The 20,975-nt window shown below is 33.6% G+C and overlaps 1 protein-coding gene across 1 annotated transcript; it reads right to left on the bottom strand.

The window, feature by feature from the left end:
- Positions 1 to 15,508, bottom strand: LOC129225064 (rRNA methyltransferase 1, mitochondrial-like). Its single transcript, XM_054859612.1, has 9 exons — positions 15,486 to 15,508; positions 13,034 to 13,286; positions 10,666 to 10,718; positions 10,520 to 10,574; positions 7,415 to 7,494; positions 6,144 to 6,237; positions 5,931 to 6,054; positions 1,685 to 1,804; positions 1 to 77 (listed from the first exon to the last, which is right to left on the bottom strand). Exons 1-9 carry the CDS (start codon positions 15,506 to 15,508, stop codon positions 28 to 30), a joined length of 852 nt encoding a protein of 283 aa, XP_054715587.1. The 3' UTR covers positions 1 to 27.
- Between the last annotated feature and the right edge of the window lie 5,467 nt (positions 15,509 to 20,975).

Genomic DNA, 20,975 nt, shown 5'->3' with positions numbered 1-20,975 from the left:
TTTATTTTTAACAACACACCAACAAAGTTACTTCATCTCTAGACACCTTCCAATAGTCAGGGAATACAAAATGATGCCTAGAATGAGAAAAACACATCATTTTTACAGAAAATATGAGCTGTCTAATTTTTTAAAAAGGAATTTCATTTTAAAAACAAGCTTTGTAATTTTGGTAATGGAAAAAAAATCGTTTGTCTTATACAATAAAATACACGCTGGATAAACATTAAAAAACTTATTTATTCAACAAAATATATCAAACTCTACAAATTGAACATCATACTTTGGTCCCCAAAGACAGTTCAGTTTTCTTATCTGGACCAGGCAAGCAAAAGCGATCCCTGATCCAGCATCCCTAGAGATATTGATTTGGAATAGGAACTTGGAGGACTTTGTAAATACAAACAAATTTAACATGTCCCAGTCAGCATTAACGATAATGTTGGGGCATCTTTTTTCAAGTTGTTATGGTCTGACGCTTTGTGAGGTTTGATGATGGTTTGACAAATTTTAGCATTGATCCAGCCAGCGATTGAGCATCCAAAATTTTGCTCATCTGTCTTTTGACGAACACGCGGGATTTTCGACCGGCTGGTATTGAACACAGGACCCTCCAGTTAAGAGTTCAACACCTAACCAATCAGACCACCACTCTCACACACTAAAAATCTGCCATCTACAAAAATGAGTTTTTGAGATATTTGAAGAAACTTATTTTTGATTCCCCAAAAACGATAGCAAAACGTTGGAGTTAAGACATTTTTTTTTTTTTTTTGTGCTTTATTTTCAGCGGAAATCAAATATGCTTGTACAATAAAGCTAAAGTAAAATAGATGGCAAAAATGCAAAATCGAAAATTTGAAGATACTGCCATTTACTTTCCCCAAGGCAAAAATATCTTATCACATTCTTCAAAGCTCAAGTGTCACTGAGTTATTTAGAAAATAGTTAGAAACATAAAATGAAAATCAAAAAAGTAAAAAAGGAAACAACCTTCCCAGTGTATTAAATGTTATCAGATTTCTTCTCAGTTAAAAAAAAAAAATAAAAAACATAAAAAGGTTTCTGACATAGTACGCAATGAGTCGAATAATGTCAATGTGTCCCCGTCATATAGAAGGAGCATGTGCGTTAGAAATGGAAATAATGCTATGTATACAATAGGCAGCAGCTTCTTCCATTAATAAGATATTTTTAAAGCAAAGCCAAAACTATTCATCAATTCGTTGAACTTTCAACATTCGGTGGAAAAAAAAAGGAGTGAATTTTAAAAAAAATATTTCTAGATGGTACACAAGAAGTCACTCCTTTAGGAAATGTTAATTTACATAATTGTTTCCGGCAATTTAAGTTGCATGCAATTTTAAGATATTGTACATTCATCAATCATATGCAAAAAATTTTTCATTCTCCACTTTAACCGGAATTTCGCTTGACTGGATTACCCCCAGTCCCATTTCAGCCAGAGTTTACTGTATTGATTACAGTAATAAAATAAGAAAAACAAAAATCAATAAATAGAAACATGCAATCATATATTTTGATTTGTCCTTCTTGTACAGCTTGATTTCCTAAAACTAGTTTGTTTAAATTAATGAATTTCATTTAACTAGATTTAAAACACTTAAGAATAAAAGCTGTTTTTTTGTTTGAAATCTTATGTAATTGAGAAATATGAAACTACCTGCAGCAACAGAAACGTTCAAAGAATCTATGCCCTCATGAAGAGAATTTTTAGGTTGGATGGAGATGAAGCCATCACACAGTTGTTGAATTTCAGGTGATATTCCTTTTCCTTCATTTCCTAAATATTCAAGTTTAAATATTAGTGAACTTGAAAGGAAGTGATGTAAATATTCTGAGGCATTGATAGGCACAGAAGCTATAATTTTTTTCTTAACTAATATTTTCATCCAGAGACATAATAAAAGACATAAATTTATAATTAGTTAACTTCTATTACTATATTGTTCATTAATTAATATCTTTTAGTGTTTTAAACTGAAAAATAGGTAAAATATAATAGTTTTGAAATGGAATGAAATCGAAAGAATAATAATGGTTTTTAAAAAAAGGCATTAAAAAAACATATTTCTTGAATCAATAGAAAGTTTTCATTTCACTTTAGTTCATGAAATATACTACAACCAAATATTTTCCAGGGTTCATACTCTATTTCGATTGAAAAATTCCATGACTTTTCCAAGACTTTTTCATGACTTCAATAAAAATTTTCATGACCTTGTTATACAAAGAGAATAGCACTATTTAATATAAAACTTGCCAATTTCTGGAAATAAGCATTAGCAAAACTTCTACATGAATGCCACTGCCTCATTGAAGCACTTACTCATAGCGGAAAAAATATCAGTTTATACTTAAAAAACTAAACGATTCTTATTTGTCTTCATCATATAAATTTAAGTAAAGTAAAAATGCAGTGAATCGAATATGATGATGCTTAAGATAAACAAATTAAGATAAACTCTGATAAATTCAACAATCAAGTTTTTAAGAGTGATGGAAACGAATTTTGATGCAATTGAATTGCTTTTTTTGAGTGGGCGTAGCAAAACCAGGAACGTGCAAGTTTGCTACTACAGAATATATAACATAAGAAATGTTGAAAATAATAGTAAATTCAAAATGAGTGATGCTCAAGCAGTAAAATCACCTCGCAAAAAAAAAAAAAGACAAGTGGCTGCGACAGAAGTGGATGTAATGAGATTTCAAAATTCAGATTTGATTTTGGGATCGTTCAATTCTCCACTTTTAATAGCTTTTATGTGTTACTAGCTTTTACCCGCGGCTTTGCTCACGTTGATGAAGTTTTTTTCAATCGATTCAAGTTAACGGTCAACACAGGCAGATGTCAAATAGTTACCAAAAAATGATTTGTCTCCAGTTTCGCTGACATTTCAAATTGCCCGCGCCTTTAAATGTATCAATAAGTATGATTAAAAGTGATAATCAGGGGGAAGGGGGGTAAATGAAATGTCGGCGAAAGTAGGAAGACACCAAAAAAATCACACAAAATAAATCACGAAAACGTTCAGGATTTCTAAATAAGTTAGTTTGGGTAATTCTCAAAAAATCCAATTCAAGTGAGGTCAACTATTCACAAATAAAGTGAAACAGCTCCATTATAATCCCGATCTCCGTCAAATAATATCCAGCGCTACACCGATTATCTAAATTATTGTATAATGTATAGCTTCTTACCGGAGATATCGTCCCAAAATAGGGTCAACAATCACTACAAATCCTGATTCTAATAATGTCCCTTTAGAGTGAGAACATCAAACCTTTAAAATCCCCATCAAAAGGAAATCAACTGTTTCTAAATAACATAAACGGTCCTGATTATAATACCAAAAAGTTCAGAGTGAAAGTGCCATTAATATTAGTGTAAGGACAACTGTTTTTTTAAAGCTCCCATTTAAATGAACATAATAGTACAAAAAACTTCTCATTTCGCAAAGAGAAAAATTCCCAAAAGTCTCTTAGAATGGTCTCTATTAATGTTTTTAAATAACAATTCCCTCTGATGATCTCAGCCATAATTATTTCCAAAAATCTTCATCAGCACAGGTCCGATAGGATAAAAGAACAATATTCTCCATTGTCGCCATTAAAATAGGGACATTAATTCCACAAAATCCTAATTAGCATCATTAACCCTAAAAAATACACAGAAAAGAAAAAAGAAAATGAAAAGTTTTATAAAAATTTTAAATAATTCGCTAATGCTTTAATGAAGCCGCCTGGGAAGACTGGAGATAAAAAATGAATTTGGTGGATTAATTTACATTTTAATAGTAGTTTTAATGTTATTTAAGAGTGTTGTTTTGCTAATTTGGCGAATTAATTTTAACTTCAATACCTCATAGTACTTAATGATCTTTTTACCAAAATTAATTTGGCGGAATTTTTACATTTTAATGCAACTTTGGTAATGTTGTAGCGTTAAAATTTTTGAACACTCGTCTCGAACACGTTATCATAACTCTTCCTAGCAGATAAGTTTTTAAAATGTCATTTTGTTTATTCTCATTTTATACTTTTGCAATTAAAAGCAGCTTTAAAATGTAAAATAATAAATCCAAATCCATTATTAATCGCCAAAGGAACACGATACCATACATTCGCCAGAGACTTGCCAAGTTTATGAATCCTGGTGAAAAATAAATCTTTGTTCGACGGTAACTGGAGGTAGGGGGACAGACTCTGTTTCATAACTTTATTTGGTTACCAGATAATTGTACGTAGCAAAAATACCCAGTGTTGCCTGGGTCTGTAATGATTATGAGAAACAATCGCTACTTTTATTCGTTCTCTGCTGTAACTGAAATAACTAAAAACACCACTTCTACGTGATTAAAAATAAAGCTTCTTCCTAACCCATAAAAAGTAAAATGGCAATAAGTATGAAACACAAAATAGTACTCTTTTAGAAACGAAAAAACGATACTTAAGCATATACAAATTTGAGGAATTTCAAAAATATGAAATTAAACTTCACTTGTTTAAAAAGATTTATCTTTTTTTTTTTCGAACATAGTCTAAAACCTTCTCTATATTGCTATTGAAGTACAAACTTTTAAAAAACGTAGCCGCTCGTAATCCCTTACTGCGATTTAAAATGTTATCAAATTTGCAGTGATCGTATTAGGATACCTTAAATGAGGTTCCCTCTCCCTACTTTGTAAAACTTCGTGTTACTAATTTTCATCGAAGAGATAGAGTCGCTAAATACTGAGATACTTCTGGTGATTATGAAATGCTGCTACCCGAAATGTTTCCAATGAATAGTAAAAATTTGGCAATTGTTTGAAATTGTGAGCAAAGACAAATTAATGGAAGTTTTTGTGCTGTTTATGGATTTGCTTTATTTAGTTGGCGAATTATTTTACGTGTTAACAAATTTAAAGAAAGAAATATTAAAGAAACGGCGATATTTGGTTACATGGTGAAAACCGAGAAACATTATGGCGAACTCTTTAGCTTCACAAACAGCGACAGTTGAAAAAACTGCCAAATTCCTTACCTATTGAAATGATTCCACAAAAAACGTTTGGCTAGATTCCTGCTGATCGATTAAATACCTAGTCAACACAAATAAATAAATGAAAAAAAAAAAAAACGCATTAATTGCCTCAAAGTTGCATTAAAATGGAAAATAATCGGCCAAATCCATGTATTATTTGCCAATCTTGAGCAAAAATCTTTCTTCAAGATTTGACTTGAGAAAAGCCTTGAACAGTCACGAAAAGCAAAGGTAATCAACAATACAACAATTGTCGCTATCGACAGGGAGTTGAGATGATACCCTAAATACTGTATTGAGTAGAGGAAAGCCTTCGAACATGGAACTAAAAAGCTCATAACTCGTTTTTTATTCTACTTAGAAATTTCGAACAGGTGCCATCTTCAGCAGAAAAATCAGAGCTTTCGATGGACATATAATGTAAATATGTGCAAGTATTTTTTCATCGCCATATTAGAGAATTTATTTGAAAATTGTTTTATTGCCCCCCTACAGGGGTTTTGCCCCCCATAACGGGACAAAAACTACCCTATGTGTTATTCTGATGCATAAGCTATATTATTGTAAAGTTTCATCAAAATCCGTTCAGTAGTTTTTGCATGAAAGAGTAACAAACATCCATACATCCATACAGACAAACTTTCGCATATATAATAGTAGTAAGATATTGTTAAATCACTCAAGATTTCTAATGCTCTTTTAATTACTGTTACTTTCTCTTTGTTCAGAAAATTTTTCCATGACTTGAAATAAATTTCCATGACCTTCAGTGAAAATTTCAATTTTCCATGACTTTTCCAGGTCTGAAATTTGCTTACTTTTTTTCCATGACTTTCCAGGATTTCCATGACCCGTACGAACCCTGATTTTCACAGATTTTTACCTAAAATTAATATTTTTGGTCCACTTTCTTGTGATTTATTGAAGTCACTTGTAGTTTGAATGCAGTCTTTATTTTCACAATAAGCCACAGTTGAAAAAACACTCCAGCCATGACTTTTTCTTGTCTGAAACATACATAGACAAAACATTACAGCATGTTTTCAATTTCATATTTCCGTATATTGTGATATAAATTGGAGTGAAATGAATTCACCTTTATAAAATTTTCAAGGTTGTCAACATGATAAATATTCATCACTTCAAGAGAGCCTGAGCTTGCTTTACTGACAGTCGGTGATAATCTGCAACTAAAATAAAAACATATGAAATGTGAAGAGTCATTATTTATTTGGATATGCAACGGGGCTTTCCATTAACGATTTTCTTTTTCACAACATTCCACACCGCCCTTTGTCACAAAGTATCACACTTTGCCCTCTATCCCCTTGTCACAAATTTATGTCTCCCCCGCCCCCCACCCAAAGCATGGCATCACTTGTAGACAGCTCTACATTATTTTTTTTTTTAATTTGAAGTAAAAACATTTTTTAAAATATTAAACATTTAAAGTTCGTGACCAGCTGTTAAGTATCATCATTTTTAAATTATGTTTAAATATATAGTAAAATGACTTTAAAAACCCTTTATATTTCAACTAGTGGTACCCGCACAGCTTTGCCCGTAGTTGAAAATTAAAAGGTCATTTGGTTCGCCTGTATATTTACAAATAATGGATGACGAATTTCTCGCCAATTGGCTATGTTCATTCGCTCTCCCATTCCACGTCATGATAATTTCGTAATTTACTCATCCTTCTTATGATAATTTTGCCCCAGAAAAATTCTTAAAATTGAAATAGAAAAAGAACAAAATCGAATTTTCGAAAAATCCCTTCGAGGTGCACACTCCCATGCTACAAACTAACTTTGTGCCAAATTTCATGAAAATTGGCCGAACGGTCTAGGCGCTATGCATACAGAGATCCTGACATCCTACAGACATCCTCCAGACAGAGAGACTTTGAGCTTTATTATTAGTAAAGAAGATAAAACATAAAATTATATTCTTTGCCTAACGGCAGTAACCTGTTATAGTCCAACATGCAACAGCACCCGTATTGAAAGTAGAAGTAGTTGGCCTTTTGGTCTTAAAAAAGATTCTTTAAATACCAGAGTTGAATGTCTAAATCCTTGGCAATGACAATTCGTTGAAAATTTCAACAGAACAAATTCTAGAGAAATTCCTGGTATTAATCAAGGTAAAAAATAGACATTCTGAGAGCGGAATGGTTTTGGTTCTAAATGCTCTTATCACGACAACTCAAATTCAAAGAATAATCTATAGTTGGGGCAAACCTAACCTGGTAGCATATATATGGTGTGCTTAGGCTCTTTGTAGCCTTCACAAAGTTAACTTTGCACCGACCATAGATAAATTCTGTTGTAGATTAAAAGTTTCATAACAGAAGTATGTAAATATACAGACCTGTTTCCTATCGTCATAAAAAGTTCTCTCACTCCAAAGTAATATGCAGATCTAATAATAGCTCCTACATTCATAGGGTCCTGGTAAAATAAACAAGTTGAGAAACAAGATTAACCAGCTTAAATAATAAATTTTTTGATAACAATGCTCAACAAAAGTAGTGATATCATCCACAAATTAAGTATAACAAACAGATAGGACAAAGTTTCAAGAGTTCACTCTGGTGATTTAATTTTTCTAAGACACTAATGTAAATATATTTAAAATGTGGTTAGAATACAAAATATTCACATTTACCCAGGGTTGTTCGGTTTAAACCATGTTTCTTTAAACCAAGTAATTTTTTTTCCCCTTTCAAAAAAAAATTTTTTTTTTTTTTTTGAAAAACTTCATAGTTTTCTCCCAAATGCTTTCATAAATATAAATTTTACATATTATTGCAAAGAGTAAAATCTAATTGATGCAAAGTAACTAACAAAGCTTTATAGATAAGTTACAGATTTAATAAATGCAGAAACTTACATTTTTTAAGGTAATGCAAGTTTGCTAAATAGTTTTTCTTTATTTTTTTTTTTTTTTTCATTTTTTAAATCAATGTAGCTTTTTTTATTAGGTACATAAAAATACAAGGCAGATCAACTAAGTTTTTCTAAAACTACATGGAGGAAAAAGCCAAGTAGCTCTTTTTTTATTCATTCAATTATCATTATTTTTCAGTGTTTTGCATTTCAAAATAGTCCAAAAAGCATATTTCAACCGAAACTTCATATACTACCTAATTTGCTTGATTACGATTCATTAAGATAAATTACGTACCATTGAAGCGATGCATAGTGTATATAAATTTTAACGCTAGAATATTTAAATGACAAGAGAAAAAAAAATAACTAAACACGTGCATGAACATTTAGAGTAGGCATAAAATTCTGCTTATACCTGCACACTTTTTGCATCCTCAATAGACGATGCAGTCAGAGCAAGGAAAGAAAATATATAAAATTATGAAAACAGAAAATGTTCATGTAACTCTGTGTTCTTATAAAAAAAAATTTAAAGCCAAATTTTCACATTTCAAAGAACTTGATCCCGATATAATAAAAGAAATCTCATGTATGAATGGTGGGAGATAAATAAACATTAATTTTTACGACAGTCTTCATTATTAAAATATGTTAAAAGAATATTTTCATACTGAGGCTTTTAATTATTTTTTTTTTCTTTGATTAAAAAATTGTATTCCTAAATGCATTAAACCAGGAGAAATAATGTCTACAATGGAAAACATAATGGTTTTCTAAAAACCTGTTTGTCCTGCTTCTATAATTGTTGTCACCGATACATTAAGTAAATAAATTAAATGATTTATAACTTTTTTTTAAATCTTTAAACAAAATATGAGTCGATCTTTTGATTTTTAAAGTTCTATAACGTACATCAGACTTATGATTCATTTGTAGATACTGCAGAATACTTTCCATATTTAAGCATGCGTGATTTTAATTTTACTTTTTTTTTTTCATTTATGGTAGATAGCTATGATTATGAGGAAATTAATTTGCAAGAATTTATTCTTGGTTATTTGTAATTAATAATGTCTGAACTATCACAGTAAATTATTTCTTTGATTATTTAAACCAAGACCCATTTACTTATTGTACACTCCTTTTTAGTGGAAATTGCAACATTATGAAGGAAGCATCATAGTTGAATGAAATTTAATACACTGTTGAGTGGTAATGGTACAAATAAATGATTACATTTTCAAACCAAACAAACAATAAAAAGAGATAGAAATTAGTATTTTGTGTGGCCACCACTCGCCGCAGTAAGAGCTGCTACACGACTCGGCATGTGTTCCATGTTCATTTGAATTTGATGAGGATTTATTCTAAAAATGAAAAACTTTTGTACATTTTGAAGAGAAAAAAAGGAATTTTGTCTATTACTCATCCTTTCAGCCTGTTTGTTACTGGGAGTCATCAGATTTTTTGGTGTCTGTTACTGGCAGGGGCGTAGCTAAGGGGGGGGGGGGGGGTTTGGGGACAAACCCCCCCCCCCCGAAAAGTTAGTCTCAAAAAAAAGAGAAAAAGAAGAGAGAAGAGAAAGAAAAAAAAAGGAAGAAAAGGAAAAAATTCCAAGCGATTATACATATATATATATAAAAGAAGTAACCCCCCCCCCCCGAAAGTCGGGTCTAGCTACGCCACTGGTTACAGGGGCTCAGACTTTTTTTCAAAATTGAGCAGATAACAAGCTGATGTATTCATCATATGACTTCCTTTGACTCCAATTTAATGTTATTTCCCCATTATTGTCAATTTTAATGTGATTCAATTGTTTACTCTCGAAATATCACCAACAGTGGCCAAATTGAAACCAAATTTTAAAAAAAAAAGAAAAAGAAAAAAAAATCGCCAAGTTGGCGACCAAAAGATTGGTGATATATTGCCAAATGTCCGACAAATTATAAAACAACTTGGTTTACATCTAAATTAACAATGATTTCCCCCCAAAAAGGGGCAAAAGACCCCCTTAGGAACATCTGAATGCAAGTAAAAGGGAAGGTGCACAACTAGACCCCACTAGGAGTCCACGTACCAAATTTCAATTTTTTAGGACATACTGGTTTTGAGTTATGCGAGATACATACGCACATACATACATGGGACGTCACGAGAAAATTCGTTGTAATTAACTCGGGGGTCGTCAAAATGAATATTTCGGGTGTCTGTACGTTCCTAGGCATATATCCACGTGTGGTCGGGTTGAAAAAAAAACTCAACAATCATTCGGGGGTGAGAAAAATGGAAATTAAGGCCGATTTTTGAGTGAAAATTTTTTTGCGAATACAATACTTCCTTTTTTTGTAAAAGGAAGTAAAAATAGAATTAACTAATTCAGAGGATCCAGAAGCAGCCAAACCTTGGATGAGATGTAGCTGCATGAGAGAAAACTGGTTTAGAAAGTCTACATTAAAAGGCTCAGAAAATTGAGTTAACTGGAGAGCGATGTCTTAAGTATGTCTGACTGGTGTCGTTAATCTATAGTATGTACAAATGTATATCAATTTATTTTTCAATATTAAATTTCAGGAAAATAGCTTACCAATATTTCATTTATGACAAGATGCAAACTGTCTTCTGATACTTGATCGCTCAGCCTAAAAAGATAATGATAAATTTAAATCTAGAAGTAAAAATAATCTATTTTAACAGCAGAAAAATATGTAAGTTAAAAAATGATTATCATACCTGCATTCCTCCCATTTCAATAATGGCAATGGTCCAACGTCAAGACAGATGCCCAATTAGGAGAAAAATAAGTAATTGTCTAATTATTCAAGAATACAAAACCAATGCACAAAGTAGATAAAACAAAAGTCAATAAACAAATTGATGCAAACATTATTCAATGCTTAGAATATTAAAATGGGTTACAATTTCCAGCAGTATTGTACAGTAGGAAAGGATTGTACAATTAAGGAATTTTAATGTAAAATTCTCAAAATTCAGGCCTCTTGCTAGAGCAGAAAAAAATAACTTACAGGATTGAAATTTTATGCAGTAGTTTGTGTTAGAAAGTTATAAAATTACTGCATGAAGACTTAAAGTTCAGCAGAATTTAAAATACAGAAGAAGACCGTTATAATGCACACCTTGGGACCAGAGCTTTTGCGTTATACAGGTTTTTGCATTATACAGATCATTTCACAAATTTGGAAACTAATATTCAGAATATATCTCTATATTAGCACTTCGGAATGAGTTTTATCTGCAATGAGTATTAAAGCACCAATATTACAATTAGTCATTCACAAATAAATATGTTTCACACTCAAAATCCTGCACTTCTGCTAGCTTCATGGTTTGCATAACAGCTGCATTTTCAAGAGCCATCTGGTATTTTCTGTTTACTATGAGTACTCATTTTCAATTTAAAAGCTTTGAATTAAGGTGGAAAGATGAAAAACTGTCTCAAAATTTAATTTGCCTAACAATTTTTCTGTTTGCAAAGTAAAACAGAGGGATTTCTTAGACTTCAAATCCTATTGTTTACTCCTAAAAAGTTGTGCAGTTTATAGAGAATTGCGTTATAAAGGTCGGCGTTATAATGGTCTTCTACTGTAGTTTGTAAATTTTCTCTTTATTTGATGTTTTTCTAAAAATCTCAAAAATTCAAGTTTCTTGCCAGAGCAGAAGACATTAACTCAATTTTCTGTTTATTATGATTACTAATTTTAAATTTAAAAGCTTTGAATTAAAATGGAAAGATAAAAAACATTCAAAATTTAATTTGCCTAAGAATTTTTATGTTTGTGAAGCAAAACAGAGGGATTTTTTAAGCTTCAAAACCTATTGTTTACTTCTGAAAAGTTGTGCACTTTATAGAGAATTGCGCTATATAGGTCGGCATTATAACGGTCTTCTACTGTACTGTGCAAATAAAAGGCAAGTTAATGCAATAATATACTTTTGTGGAACGTATTTTTATTTTTGTAACATATTTTTGAAGTTTTCTCTTGAATTCAAAATACAATTTTTACAGTGTAGAGTAGTTGGTTTATGTACCTTGTCTATATGCATGGTTTATTTTGCATAAGCCGCACTTTCATTAATTCAGACAACCTGGGTCCCTTATTAGTCTGAATTAATGAGGTTCACTTTCAAAATGACTCGCAAAGTTACTAGAGCCAAACTATTGAGATAAGTTAAGAAATTGAAGCAACTTCTGCTAATTATTCAATTTTTTGAAATATTTTGTTTTAAATATTTTCTGTTATGGAAGAGGGGCAACTATCCAACCTTGCCTTTTCTGAATATGTCCACGTCCACATAAGGTTGAATTTTCAAAAATCTACTGTATTCATAAAATTATTAAAAAGTAAAAAACATAGGAGGAAGTGAGGTCAAAAAATGGTGCCAAAGATGATGAATTCAGATGATTTCAGGGGTGCCCACCTGGGGGGGGGAGGGGGAGTCATGCCGCAGACTGCAGCATTGAAATTTTTAGAAGGATGTTTTGAGGGATATTTTTCTTTTTTTTTGGGGAGGGGGGGGGGTGCCAGTGCGGGAAATTAGTATTTATTTTGAGGAGCAGCACTGCTCCTCAAACTTTGATATTGTGGAGCAGTTCTGTAAAATTGAAAAGCAGTTTTGTGACACTTGTTAAATTACATTTTCAACAAAAAAACAAATAAGTTTTTAGAAACATAATACTTCATGTGTGCATTTAAAAAGTTTTGAACAATGACAAGTATGATATGAAAATTTCAAAATATTACATTTATACCATTAAAAAAATTGAAACCACTTGTACCCTATTTATTAATAAAAATAGTAGTCTAAAACCAGAAAAAAATACAGTTATTTTTTTGCATTGCAAATTTTTTATGCAATTTATGATATTGTATAGTGTTTTGTACATTTTGAATGGCAAACTGCGATGCAATACTGCTTATTTCCTACGATGGGATGGGCACTTGCTCTTGGGGGGGAAGAGCACCCCTGAGATTTTACATAGAAATCGTCAAGGAAATGTCAGGGTTTGAAGCCAATGATTCTGTACAGCGTAATCAAAATCAAATTTAAAAAAAAACAAGAAGTAATCAAGAATATTTACTTGATGTACTGCATTTGGAGCTAAATACTTCAATCCTTCATTGTCCACAAATTTGATAGGAATTTTCATATGCTCGGCAATACCAATTATTTTATGTCTTCTTAAAGCATTTTCATTATCATCTAAGCTTGAAGTTTTCCTCACAAATAAACAATGGAATTTTCTTCTCCTTTCAAGCAATGCGAGATGAATCGAGTGAATTCCAAAAAGAATTTCTCCTCGATATTGCAATTCTGTAGCTTTCCTGTTTCTTCTGTAAAAAAAACAATATCTTTGTAGAGTGACATTTTAAAATATTGCATTGGACAGGTAAATGTTTTGGCTAAAGACAATTTTTCTTTTCTTGAATTAAGAGACGAAATGCATGTGATGACAAAGAAAGTGATAAAGATAACATGCACTGGATCCTTGCCCGACCAGAGGCCACGTCAGCCTAGTCGGAAACTAGGGGCCTGGGCCTTGGGGACCTGGCAACACTGATACAAAACTCTGAATAAGAGGAAACTTAAAGATTTTCTCTTTTGATATTTATTGTTGTGGCACATAAATAGGGTTAATTGTTTTCTAGTAAGCAGTTTTCTCCCCCACCCCCCACCCCTTTTCTTATTCTCCTGCTTTTTCTTTTCTTTCTCCCTTTTTTCTTCTTTTCCCCCCAATGGAGTCGTTTCCAAAATTTTAAAAGTATTTTTTTTCTAAAAGAGCATGCTTGAAAACATAGGATCTGATTTTTTAAATAATTTGTTTAAGTTTAATATTTAAAAAAAAGAGAAATTAATTTGAATTTTGACCTCTTGAATTCAAATTATGTTTTTCGCAATCACGAGTGTGTGTGTATGTAGGGGCGTGTGTTTAGGTGTGGGGGGGGGGGGTATGTGTGTTTGTGTGTAGGGGGTATGTGTCTGTGTGCGTAGGCGTGTCTGTGTGCGTAGGCATGTCTGTTTGTGTCTGTGTGCAGTCATGAGTGTATGGGTAGTTGTGTGTATGAGTGTTTGTGTGCGTGGGGGCGGGGTATGTGTATGTGTAGGCATGTGTTTAGGTGTGGGGGGGGGGTATGTGTGTTTGTGTGTAGGGGGTATGTGTCTGTGTGCGTAGGCGTGTCTGTGTGCGTAGGCATGTCTGTTTGTGTCTGTGTGCAGTCATGAGTGTATGGGTAGTTGTGTGTATGAGTGTTTGTGTGCGTGGGGGCGGGGTATGTGTATGTGTAGGCATATGTGTTTGTGTCTGTGTGCAGGCATGAATGTGTGGGTAGTTGTGTATATGTTTGTGCGTGCATGTGTGTATGTAGTTGTGTATGTATGCGCGTGTGTGTAGGACATGGATGCAACCTGGAGACGGCTTTCGCTGTAGGAGCAGCATCGTGAGGAGCCGGTCGACGGTGATGGTGCAGAGGGTGGCGGTGGGAAAATAAAATCAAAGGACACCAAAACAGTCAAATGAAAGCAATAAGCAATCGTGATTGCTCAAAAAAAAAAACCTTAATCGATGCACTTTCATTGTTTACGCTTCTGCCGATGACATCCCAAATGATGAAATGCCATTCAGTGTTACCATTCACAGAGCAAAATATTTAACTTGCATCTTTACTCACATGTATTGGCAACGATATGGTTGATAGCAAGCGTAGAGAGCAATTTTAATTCGCTTCCAGTGGCGGATACAGCCGGCGGGCAATCGGGCATTTTCCCGATGGGCCGGTCATGCTTCGGGCCGATCAACTTAAAGCAAAGTCTTTCGGGCCTGTCTACTAACAGCAAAATGTAAATTTTGCGCACATGTGTTTAGAATAACACAAATTCGCAAAACACAGCCTCAGCTCCTCTTTGCGCATGAGCTAAAGCTTGCGGGTGGAGGGAGGCAGGGCCGTCACCAAGGGGGGAGGGGGGGATTTCTGAAATGGGCCTACCCAAGGCCTGATTACCGCACAGACTCTCTAGGCTTAGGCCTGGGGCCCCGAATTTTTTAAAGAATTATGCATAGCACTGCAACGATTTGAAAAATACATGTATTTTTAAAAAAATAAAAAATTATGATATTTTAATTAGAAAAAAACTTCTTTAAAGGGGAATTTTTATTCATTCTGCCAGTAACGAATTTACTTGGTCACGATTATGAGTGGGCGCAAAGGGGATGCATAAATGCACATAACTGATTTATACATAGTTGTGTGATTAGACAAAGAGGCCTCCCAAAGTGCATTCGTGCTTTAAAAATGTAAATCAAACACTGTATAGTTTTCAGGAGGCCTCCAAATTAATGTGGGCCTAGGGCCTCACTTTAAGTTATTCGGGCCCTGGGGCTGCCAATATTTTTAGTGGTATAATAAAAAATAAATGAATAAATTTAAAAAAAAACAGGGAAACATTGGCGGTCGTAAAAAGTTCAAATACTTTTGGTCCTTTTGACGCTTTTATTTATAAATGACAATTCACAATTGCTATAAAATGCAACCTACAACAAGGGCTGACGTGAGGTCATGTCAGCTTAGTTGGAGGATAGGGGCCCGACTCAGAATTGAACTCGTGCAGAGGGTACAATATCCTAATGGTGAAAGGTGAAAAAATTGACCTATGTCATTTTTTTCCCGGATCCTCTTTTGCTCTCGGTGACCCTGTTTATAACAAATGGGATAAAAGTGACAAAATATTTTTCCCGTAAAATTATTTTAAAAAATGCAATCTTAAAATACCATTGAGGAGAAGACTACATTATTAAGATTATCAAATCAAAGGCCAAAGGCCGCTGAAATGTGAGTTTCAAACGTTTTTTGACGAAACATAAAGTATTCTGTACGCTGTACTAACTCACGGTTTCGGGCAACTCAGTTAAAAAGAAAATAAGTTGATAAAAACCAATGTCGAAAGAATTCCCGGTGGTCCCCAGACCCCCCCCCCTCCTAATATCATCGAAGATCATGTAAAATTTAAATTTTTGGGCTTTAATTTTGAATAACTTCATAAGAGAACAGCTGAATCCACTCCCGCCATAACATGGAATTCCAGTTTCGAAAATTTGCTGGAGGAAAGTACTCGAACCTTTCCCCCATTTTTTTAACATTTCCAAAGATGGTCTAAAACTTTTTAAATTAACAGTATAAAAAATTTTCTGGGAAACTGCACCGTCCCCTCCTCTTTCGGCATCATCAATGAAGAACGTTTTAAATCTCGTTTTTAGTTCTTCAATTTCGAAAATTTTCCGGGGTGAGCCTCCTGAAAACTCTTTTTCCTAACATCACTGAAGGTCAGCAAAAATTTCGTTTTTGGAACTTAACTTTCGAGTAACTGCAGGTTCCCTAGTCTTAACCAAAAAAGGCTTTTAAAACTTCAATTTGACATTTTCTGGTGGATGGCCTCGGAATCTCTCTTGACTTAAAATCACCAAAGATCTTCTTAAATGGCGTTTTCAGAGCTAATATATATATTTTTAATTTCAGAGGAAAGCCCCCGGAACCGCTCTTTATACCATATACTCGAAGATAATTTACAATTTTGTTTTTGGATTTCCACTTTCGAAAAATTGCAGCAGGAGAAACCCTGAACCTAAGCTCCCCTAACATCACCAAATATTGTCTAAAATTGAGTTTTTAAGACTACAATTTCGAAAATTTTCCGGGGGAGAGGACCTCCGGACCCCCATATTTCAGACTCAATGTTAACCTTTGGGTCGTCAGGGTATGGCAGTATAAATAAGGGAATGTTTATGACAGGGCCAGGTAATGTTTGTTTGTGTCGAGGGACCCATCACGTTCTAAGACGGCCCTAGTATTTCACCCATGTGAACATCGCTAGATCAGTTTCATAAAACAGGGAAATTAAGTTACGTGTTATGACTGCAGAAAAGGACATACTAGCCAAGCAGTGTTATCATTACGGAAATATTCAATCAAGTTCCGGGCATAATAAAAATACTTAAATGGACAATTACAATCAAAATTTTCCCCGAAAATATTGCTTAGCTAATACTGTATCAATTTGTTCACCATTAAAGCGCAGAAGTGTTCCTATCTAATAAATTTTGATCAAATAAAACATATTTAGTTGTTAAGAATAATTTCCTCATATTTAAGTGATATTCCAATCGTTAGGTAAAATTTAATATCTATAAGATCTATGGAGCCGCTACATCTCCTAATGCCAGGGCCAATTTTTTCAACCAATCCGCCACTGTTCGCTTCTTAATTTTCATAACGTGAAAAAGCGGTTGAACGATGCGCCAAAGTGCATCATTTGTGATGTCATCAAGACCACGCCTTGTTTGAAAAATCGGACAGTTTAAAAAATTAATTAAAAAATAACTGTTGGGAAAATAAAAGTATTTTCTCGGTCCATGGGTTTTTCTTTTTTTTGCTTATTCTATCAATTTCAGTGACAAAAAGCACTACATTTGACTGAAGGAAACAACCCCATTCTTTTCTTTCTCTTCTTTTTTTTCCTTTTTTGAGGGGCAGGGGGGATTGCTCGACATAACTGACAAGGGGCCCCCTTGGGTCTCTGCGGCTCTGACTGGACCAACAGAGATGTCCCAAACTCAAATATTTGGAGGAAGGGGAAAATTCTCAATTTATCGAATGTACCCCATTATAGAACCGTACCTTCTGATGAGAAGAGCCAATAGATATAGTTAACAAGAAAAAATTGTAATACTGCTATACTTTCTGTCCAAAATTGCTGAATTGTCAGAAAAATTTTACCAACAAAAAAAAAAGTTTATTTGCTGATTTGTGACATTCAATAACCTCCTATCAGGGCATCCCTGCTAATTAATTTTGTCAAGTTCTGTCACAGATGAATTAATGTATTGATGCCAACGAGTCAACTTCATCTTTTCAAGGCAACATTATTGAGTTCCCTTGAGTAACCATATGAAAGAAATTTTAAAGTTTTAAAAATCTACATCAAATTTTACGCAATGAAAGGCTGTATCCATAAATTAAGCAGATAGACATAAATTTTTTTGCACACTCATAAAAATTATAGACAATCTATAGAAAGAATACATGCAAAAAAAGAAAATCAATATTAATCAAAGGAAAAACTATGCAGGAAATGAAGTGAAATGCTTCATTTCAAACACATTTCTCAACATCAACATGTTGTGAGATGGGCACAAATGCAGGGGTGCCCCCACCCCTAAGAGCAAGGGTGTGCCCCCTAAAGAGCCCCCCAAAAGCAAGAGCCCCCCCCCCCTGTCAAATGATTTAAAAAAAAAAAAACCCAAAACAACTCCCTAAAAATTTCAATAGCGCAATCTGCATCATGACCCCTTTTAGGTGGGCACCCCAACACAAGTATGCTTCATGATTCAATGCTCGGTGTGTTATTGTTTGTCTAATTTGGCAAACTCTTCATTTGTATGCATTGGAATAATTGCTAACATTGAGGGTCGTAACTTAGCATTTTTCAGGGGATATTTTGATGATTGGGGATCTGGCATCTTACTTTTGGCGTAAATAATTTTATTTTAGCAGCCCTGCTGATTTATAGTAACCCTATGTGAATAGATGTTTCCGTTCTCTTTCTCTAGATTTGCAATGAAAAAAATTTTGGTAAAAAATAGAACCAACTTCAAAATTGCTCTAAAAAGGGAAAAATAATTTTATTCTTTAAACACCATCGATAATACTTTAAAACATAATTTTTGAAGTTGGCGCAAAAACAAAAAGTAAAATCCAGTGTAACCATGCTTTGTTCATATTTTTTTCAGAAAATCATCCAAAGTTAGAAACGAAACATTTATATCGTTACTCAAATATGCTGTTATCAATGCATAATGTATGTAGTAGTAAAGAAACTAGGCCTGGTTAAATTTATAGTTGTAGTTGAGTTATGGCTGTGAATGATCTTTTCTATCGTTTTTGCGCCAACTTCAAAAATTATGTTTAAAAGTATTATCGATGGTGTTTAAAGAATAAAATTATTTTTCCCTTTTTAGAGCAATTTTGAAGTCGGTTCTATTTTTTACCAAAATTTTTTCATTTCATTCTTTTTAGTGCAAATGTATATATTTCAGTAAAAGTAAGAAGTTACCATCATGAAACTTTATCCTTTTTTTTTTCCTAAAAATGCTCCATACTAAAAAAAAAAAACTATAAGCACGTCTTAAACTTTAAGCGATTGGCACTAAGAATGTATCTTTGTCCACATTTAAATATCCCTAACTAATTTGCATTTCACAGCATACTAGTTGCTTGTGATTCAGTCGTGTATAGTTGAGGCAAACATAACCTGGTAGTATTGTGAAGGCTAAGCATATCCTGATCACTGCATCACCTTGCTTCCAGGTTAGCTTTCCCACCACTATGGAGCAATGACACCGAAGAAACTTGATGCTTGCTTCCGAGAAGCCTTTATTCAAAATTATCATTGCAATTACTATAAATGTTACTGTTATATGGCACCAAACTTTTATAACAATGGGTTTCATATTTAATCATTTAATAGGGAAATTGCATGAAATTTACTGTTTTTTGCCTATAACTTTTTTCTAAAGAACAAATATGGTCAAACAAAGTAATGGGACCTAAGTTGAGCCATCCCCTATCCATTAAAAAAAAGAACCATCAAAATCGGTTCAATAGGTCAGACGCTGTGAGTGGAGAAACAAAAAAAAAACATACATACGGTATGAACTGATAACCGCCTCCTTTTTGAAGTCGGTTAAAAATACCTCTCTCGCAGGCACTGGAGCCAAAAATTGACGCCAATGAAGAAAGATCGCCAAATTCCCAATTATCGAAATCCTCCCTTTTTTCACCAAAACTATACACTAATAAACTATAAATATGACAAATACTAAACTATACATACTTGCGTTCGATATTAACTTGAATACCTTCATTTTTCATTAGATTAGCAGAAGCATACTTTTTATTAAGTTCATCTATCCTATCCCTTTCATTTAACTTTTTGCTAAATTCTTTTTCAAAACGAAATCTGTTTCTGATAATTGTAGTCTTTTCAGAAGCATATTTTCTACTCTGTAGAACAGTTATGTCGTGCAAGTTGAAAAATGAATTTGTCCAAAAGTTGCGAATATAACACTTCACTATATAAGATCTCATTGTGGCATTTAAAAACTGCATGAAATAAAAAAAGTATATATTTCAAGGTATTAATACCAAAAGCAATTTACAGTGTGAAAGAAAACACATGCATTTAATAATGCTTGTCATGCTCTTTCAAATTTTTGCGTTTATTGTTGAATTTGTTTATTTACTTTTTCTACCGTTACGGTTCCAGTGTACGATTAGATATTTTTTTTTTTTTAAAGATTACGGGAGCATTCGCTCACTCAGACGTAGACTGCGTGCTATGCGCCACGGCTCCATTTTTACATATGATGACAACGTTAATTTTACAAATTTTTAATTATTAACTGACAAAGTAGCACAGAAACGATATACACAACAACACAAGGAAGGTAAATCCCGTTCAGAGCTCGCACAGGTGGGAAACGAACACACGACCCTGACCTCCTGTCTCCTGCATTCAGAGCTAGAGTCCCCATATGAAAAAGTCCTTTCATGTAGGGACTTTATCCAGGACAAACGAAAAGTCATGCCAGCCTAGTCGAAAACTAGGGCCCGGCCCTTAAGGGGGGACCAGTTTGGAAGAGGAGCAGAAAAAAATTTAGGTTTTATGGGGAAGTGGGGCCGACAGTTGTGACCTTCCCCCCCAAGGCCAGGGGAACCTCACAAAAATATTTAGGGAGGAGAAAATTCTCAACTTGCCGAATTAAATTCCAATTTTACCAAATGATAAAATTGGAACCAAATGATGGGCTTGCACAAGCATCGTACATCCATAACATCTAGAGTCCCTGTATAAATAGGGACTTTAATAATATCTAATGAAAAGAAACAATGAGCCTCATCAAAAGCAATTAAAAAAAAGAAATGTAATAAGGAAATGTTGTGGAAGTTCACAGTCACACTACCAGTGGCGTA

Source organism: Uloborus diversus, chromosome 6 (assembly GCF_026930045.1).
Source record: "Uloborus diversus isolate 005 chromosome 6, Udiv.v.3.1, whole genome shotgun sequence".
Lineage (NCBI taxonomy): Eukaryota > Metazoa > Arthropoda > Arachnida > Araneae > Uloboridae > Uloborus > Uloborus diversus.
The sequence above is the reverse complement of the archived record's forward strand: the minus strand, read 5'-3'. Positions and strand labels throughout refer to the sequence as shown.